Source organism: Otolemur garnettii, unplaced genomic scaffold (genome assembly GCF_000181295.1).
Source record: "Otolemur garnettii isolate 467f Iridium unplaced genomic scaffold, OtoGar3 scaffold00067, whole genome shotgun sequence".
In the NCBI taxonomy this organism is placed as follows: Eukaryota; Metazoa; Chordata; class Mammalia; order Primates; family Galagidae; genus Otolemur; species Otolemur garnettii.
In genome coordinates this window covers 570,200-576,438 of record NW_003852462.1, presented here as the reverse complement: position 1 = coordinate 576,438, position 6,239 = coordinate 570,200, and the positions used below count along the sequence as shown (strand labels likewise).

Here is a 6,239-nt window from a genome sequence, read left to right as displayed (position 1 = left end):
CCACGGCACTCTACCCAAGGGGACAGCTTGAGGCTCTGTCTCAAAAAAAAAAAAAACCCCTTACCGTTTGGTACTCACGTAAAACCTCAAAGTTGCCATGTAGTGTGTTTCTCCCTCTGCATTTGCTAAAACTCATCTTCATAGTCTGCTTATGTTAGAGCCTCGTGGCCCTAGACCCACACATAGCCCCTCGTGAGGTTGAGCACATTCCTGTTTCCTTTTGCAGAAGAAGTAAGTGAGGAAGAAATGAGTGAGGATGAAGAGCGAGAAAATGAAAACCACCTCTTGGTTGGTAGGAGGCCTTCTGGTAACAGCTTATCTACCTGGTCTGTCTGGAGGGTGGTGATATGCTATGTGGGGCTACCTGGCAGGATAGGCTACCTCCCAGGAGGGCAACATCACCAGTCCCTGGGCTTCTCTAAAAGTGACAGTGAGTTCTTATCCTAGCCATGTCTGAGGACCGGTGTTACTCAGCACGGAGCAGTTTTAACTGAAGGGCACCACCCTCTGGGCACCTTTCATGACCCGGACACTGAGGGAGCTGGAAATGCCACTTCAGGTCCAGTGCTCAGAACAGGAAGCAGGTGGCACAGCCCTGTCATTGTCATTCCCAGCAAAGTCCCTCGTAGTGCCATGCAGGGTCTCAGAGCTTGGCCTATGGATCAGTAGCTATCTCCACGAGCCTTCCAGGACCCCTGACCACGATGCCCTTTGTGCAGTCAGGAGCCCAGGGTCAGCCCCTTGTGCTAAAGAAGTGTCCAGCAAGACACATGGCAGTCCTGCTCCATACTCTGCCCCCAGAGGAGGATGAGAGTCAATGGCACTTGCCCAGTCCTGGTTACATATTTGGGTTAACTTTTAAAGTTCCAGAGTCACGATTTGACCGAGATTCCGGGGAAAGTGAAGAAGGAGAGGAAGAAGTGGGTGAGGGCAGCCCGCAGAGCAGTGCCCTAACAGAAGGGGACTATGTGCCCGACTCCCCAGCCTTGTCACCCATCGAGCTCAAGCAGGAGCTGCCCAAGTATCTGCCGGCCCTGCAGGTCAGGCTTCCAGCCCCTCCAACCCTCACCTTACCCCCAGGCTTGTGTCCTGCTTTTGTCGCTATGGTCGGGCAGGTAGTTGAGAGCAGGGGCCTGGGCCCACCTGTGCAGAGAAGGAAGTGCTTCCAGCAGCCCATGAGGCTGTGGAGTGCTGTGGGAGGCAGGCAGCCTGGGGCAGGGGCTTTGCCACCTTCTGCCAAGGTCTGTGCCAACCAAGTAGCCACTCTCTGCACCCAACCAGGTCCTCTGCAGAGCCTGTCCCTCCATGTGTAGGGTGACAAGACGTCCCGCTTTTGGCAGGACAGTCCCACTTTTCAACAATTTGTCCCGTGTCCTGCAGCATTTTTAAAAAGTCCCGATTTGGGTGGCGCCTGTGGCTCAAGGAGTAGGGTGCTGGCCCCATGTACCGGGGTGGTGGGTTCAAGCCTAGCCCCGGCCAAAAACTGCAAAAAAAAAAGTCCCAATTTTTGGAAAGAATGCACGAACGGGCAGGAGAACAAGAAGGGAATATACGGTTTTCGGCTGTCATGTGGCTATTTCACCAGAATATGAGTTTTATACTATTTTTGTTAATTTTATGTTAAACTGTAATAATAACAAATAATTGCTGAGAAGTGATTATCGAGAACTGCTTATCAAAGTTTGCATTGTTGTCAGGCCCTGCCCCCACCCTGTCCCTGCCCCGCCCCCCGGCCATGTTGTCCTGCCTTTCCGATGTTAACATCTGGTCACCCTATCCATGTGGCCTCTGCATGGGTGGGTTAGGTGGCACTGAGGGCTCACTACTGCCATTGCACAGAGAATCAGAGGGTGGCACTGGGAACTGGTACAGGGACCTGCAGAAGAGCCGTAGTGAGTGAGGATGCCACCTTGCTGAGATTGGGAGAGGGGCCTGCAGGTCCTGGGATTCCTGACCACATCCTTGGTGCCCAGGGCTGGAAGGTTCTGTCTGGAAATGTGACAGGCTCCTGTTGAATGGCCCTGTGCTTTGTTAGGCCCCACAGCCCACACAGAGGGAGGTACTATGGGCACAGGTGTCATGCTGCTCTGCTCTGCATGTGGCAGGCAGGGCCATCCTCAGGGTTACCTTAGTGCCATGAGTAGGGACGCACCCATTTTGCAGGAGGTGCTCTTTTTTCTTTTTTGAGACAGAGCCTCAAGCTGTCCCCCTGGGTAGAGTGCTGTGGCATCACAGCTCACAGCAACCTCTAATTCCTGGGCTCAAGGGAGTCTCCTGCCTCCGCCTCCCAAGTAGCTGGGACCACAGGCACCCACCACAATGCCTGGCTATTTTTTGCCAAACATCATTGTTGTTTGGCAGCCCGGGCTGGATTTGAACCCACCACCTTAGGTGTATGTGGCTGGCAGGAGGTGCTCTTAATGGCTTTTGTTCTCCTGCTTCCCTGCATACCCTGGTGCCTTCCTGAAGACATTCTCAAGAGCTCATGCTGTGCATCTGCTCTGTGGGGGAAGTGCTGGGACCTGTACCAGCATGTCCCTGGACACTACAGCTGCTGATCCCTCACACAGGGCTTTCCCCACAGGGCTGCCGGAGCGTGGAGGAGTTCCAGTGCCTGAACAGGATTGAAGAAGGCACCTATGGGGTAGTGTACAGGGCAAAGGACAAGAAGACAGGTACATGAGTACCAGGGGTCCCACAAAGGAAGGGGACTGATGCAGATACTGGGTACTTAGAGAGCGACCTTCCCATAGGGCCAGCTCTGGCCTGTCTTTAGATAGGAAGGGGCCCTCCTAAGGAGCAGTGGCAGGGGTCTATACCCTCTGTCCTCTGAGTGTTCTATCAACAGGTGGCACTTCCCATGCATAGCACCTTGTGGCCTATGGCAGGGCCAGCAAGCCACAAGCTGAGATGAGAGACCTGCCCAGCCTATGCCCACACTCTGTGCACCTTTGTTGTGAGGTTGGATTCATTTCACACGCACATAGTCCCTCGTCCCCCCCACACACACTTCCTGGACCTCAGGCTGCACCATACCTGGCCAATACCAGGTCATGCCACCTCTGAGCAGCTATTCAGAGGTTAGATCCCTCAGCACCTTCAGAAGCCAGAGGGCAGCTAGGCCCTCAGTCTCTGCCACTCATTTGTGGCAGTGGCAGTGTGTCCCACAGTGGAGATAGGGCCAAGAGGGCCAGGTGTCCACATTGGGCCAGTGTGAAGGTCCAACTCAGCTGTGCCAGGCAGAGTGATGCTCCTAAGCAGGTGCCAGGCTGTGGACTCTGCAGGGCTCAACTGGTTCTGCAGGGAAGTCAGGGCCCCATCAGAAGCCTGAGTTACTGGTGTATTGAGACGCAGAAGTGTGTGACTGCCATGGCAGCTCCCTCTCAGCAACCTATCTCTAAACTTGCTCTGCAGATGAAATTGTGGCTCTGAAGCGGCTGAAAATGGAGAAGGAGAAGGAGGGCTTCCCAATCACGTCGCTGAGGGAAATCAACACCATCCTTAAGGCCCAGCACCCCAACATTGTCACTGTCAGGGTGAGCCTCCCCCACCTACTCGCATGCCTTGCTGGGAAAGCCTGGGCCTGTGTCAGCTTGTCCTGCAGGTGGCCTCCATGGGCCTGTGTCATCTTGTCCTGCGGGTGGCAGGCCTCTCTGGTGGGGTGGAGATGGGCCAGCAGGGCCTCCCTGCCCCTCAGTGTCTGCAGCCGTGGTCTTGGGTGTCCTGGCAGGGGTGGGTGTGGGCCTGGAGGCTATGCCCAGCACTCAGGCCTGCGGCCATGTCCAGGAGATCGTGGTGGGCAGCAACATGGATAAAATCTACATTGTGATGAACTATGTGGAGCATGATCTCAAGAGCCTGATGGAGACCATGAAGCAGCCCTTCCTGCCAGGTGGGTGCCGGCCGCAGACACACGCCCTGCGAGCCACCATTGGCCTTGGGCTGGTGACACCATGGTGTAGAGGGCCTGCTGGGCTGGAGGTCTGGGAAGCCTCTGGTTGTCACCGAGATGCATAGATGGCCCTTGAAGGACTGTGTACCAGGGGCTATACCAGACCTATCCTAGGGGCTGTGAGGGTTCATGGAGGGCTGGGGGCATGTGTGTGATCTCATCGCTGTCCCAGGGGAGGTAAAGACTCTGATGATCCAGCTGCTGCGTGGGGTGAAGCACCTACATGACAACTGGATCCTGCACCGAGACCTGAAGACGTCCAACCTGCTGCTGAGCCATGCCGGCATCCTCAAGGTGAGCCTTGTAGGGGGTGCCCTGGCCCAGCCCCGAGTTCTGCCCATAACCCGTCCCTCTGTCCTTGCAGGTGGGCGACTTTGGGCTAGCACGGGAGTATGGGTCCCCTCTGAAGGCCTACACCCCTGTGGTGGTGACCCTGTGGTACCGTGCCCCAGAGCTTCTGCTTGGTGCCAAGGTGAGTCCCCACACGAAACCTCACACAGACACGTGGCCGGGCACTGGAGGTGCAGCCTGGCCAGCACTCCTGTCCTGAGCTGTGTCCTTGGATTTGTAGGAGTACTCCACAGCTGTGGACATGTGGTCAGTGGGCTGCATCTTTGGGGAGCTGCTGACTCAGAAGCCTCTGTTCCCTGGGAAGTCAGAACTTGATCAGATCAACAAAGTATTCAAGGTGAATCTGGAGGCCTGGGCCACACCTGTCCACCTGTAGACTTTGGGCTCCTTCCTCTAGGTCTCCTCTGGGGTTGTGCATGCTGCCAGAGGAAAGGGGCTGGCCAGAGCTATGCCTGTGATGAGCTTAGGTGGGGCTGGGGTCAGGGCTGAGATGTGACCTGTTGGTGGCTGACTCATAACCAGCACACATATGTTGGCACCTGTGCCATTTGTCGGAATTCTTCCCTGCAGGATATGGCTGGTTTAGACATTCTTTTTTTTTTTTTTTTTTTGAGACAGAGCCTCAAGCTGTCCCCCTGGGTAGAGTGCTGTGGCATTACAGCTCACAACAACCTCCAACTCCTGGGCTCAAGCGAGTCTCCTGCCTCCGCCTCCCAAGTAGCTGGGACCACAGGCGCCCGCCACAACGCCTGGCTATTTTTTGGTTACAGCCGTCATTGTTGTTTGGCGGGTCCAGGCTGGGGAATCGAACCCGCCACCTTAGGTGTACGTGGCTGGCGCCTTAGCCAGTTGAGCTATAGGCGCCGAGCCGACATTCTTATCTTTTAGGACCTGGGGACCCCCAGTGAGAAAATCTGGCCTGGCTACAATGACCTCCCAGCAGTGAAGAAGATGACTTTCAGCGAGCACCCCTATAACAACCTCCGCAAGCGTTTTGGGGCCCTGCTATCAGACCAGGGCTTTGATCTCATGAACAAGTCAGTCCCTGCCACTGGGGGCTGGGTGGGGCAGGAGTGTTGTCATACTGCAGACACAGGAGCCCTGAGCCCAGAATGGACTTCCTGGCACCCCACACCTTGTCCTTAAGGGAGGCTCACCAAACACTTTTGTTCCCCAGGTTCCTGACCTACTACCCTGGGAGAAGGATCAATGCTGAAGATGGCCTCAAGCACGAGTATTTTCGCGAGACCCCCCTTCCCATCGAGCCCTCCATGTTCCCCACGTGGCCTGCCAAGAGCGAGCAGCAGCGGGTGAAGCGGGGTACCAGCCCACGGCCCCCTGAGGGAGGCCTGGGCTACAGCCAGCTGGTGAGGCCTGGGCCAGTGGGGGTCCTGGGGTGGGGCTTACTGGGTCAGGGTCCTCATGGTGCCTGGCCCCCTGTGCAGGGTGATGACGACCTGAAGGAGACTGGCTTCCACCTCACTACCACAAACCAGGGGGCCTCAGCTGCAGGCCCTGGCTTTAGCCTCAAGTTCTGAAGGTCCGAGCAGGCCCAGCCAAGCCCCAGCCTCAGGGAGAAGGGACCCCGACCCTGATGTGGACACAGCTACTGTAGCTGGAGGCTCCCAAGCCTTGGAATGCTTCGTCTTGCTTGGTTTTCCATGTTTTATTTTTATATTATTTTGGTTTGTAAATTTGTAGCATTAAATCACATTTTCCTTGTGGAGGAAAGGCTGTATGTGTCAGGGACCTCTGACTTGCCCAGCGGGGCAGCTCCCCCCCACACAGGATGAGCTGGGCCACGATGTGCACGGAGCTGGGGGTGTCTACTTCTCAGGCTTCAGGGATGGAGACCTGTTTGTGCACTGGGATGAGCAAGACCTTCCTGCCCCTCACCTGCGTGTCTGGACCAGCCCTGTCCCCCCAGGCCTCAGCC

General features: G+C 56.1%; 1 protein-coding gene across 4 annotated transcripts in view; it reads left to right on the top strand.

Moving 5' to 3' along the window:
- Window positions 1-6,037, top strand: part of LOC100963946 (cyclin-dependent kinase 11B) — a 20,030-nt gene extending 13,993 nt beyond the window's left edge. For 2 of the 4 annotated variants that reach the window (XM_003793199.3, XM_023515158.1), the window contains 11 exons: window positions 227-292; window positions 865-1,040; window positions 2,585-2,675; window positions 3,415-3,536; window positions 3,787-3,892; window positions 4,125-4,246; window positions 4,317-4,424; window positions 4,524-4,640; window positions 5,192-5,340; window positions 5,481-5,670; window positions 5,749-6,037. In XM_003793199.3, the coding sequence (XP_003793247.1) occupies window positions 227-292; window positions 865-1,040; window positions 2,585-2,675; window positions 3,415-3,536; window positions 3,787-3,892; window positions 4,125-4,246; window positions 4,317-4,424; window positions 4,524-4,640; window positions 5,192-5,340; window positions 5,481-5,670; window positions 5,749-5,841 (1,340 nt within the window). In that variant the 3' untranslated portion in view covers window positions 5,842-6,037. Of the gene's footprint in view, window positions 1-226; window positions 308-864; window positions 1,041-2,584; window positions 2,676-3,414; window positions 3,537-3,786; window positions 3,893-4,124; window positions 4,247-4,316; window positions 4,425-4,523; window positions 4,641-5,191; window positions 5,341-5,480; window positions 5,671-5,748 lie in introns of all 4 variants that reach the window. The other 2 variants (XM_012807327.2, XM_023515157.1) reach the window with 1 other exon arrangement.
- The last annotated feature ends 202 nt before the right edge of the window (window positions 6,038-6,239 follow it).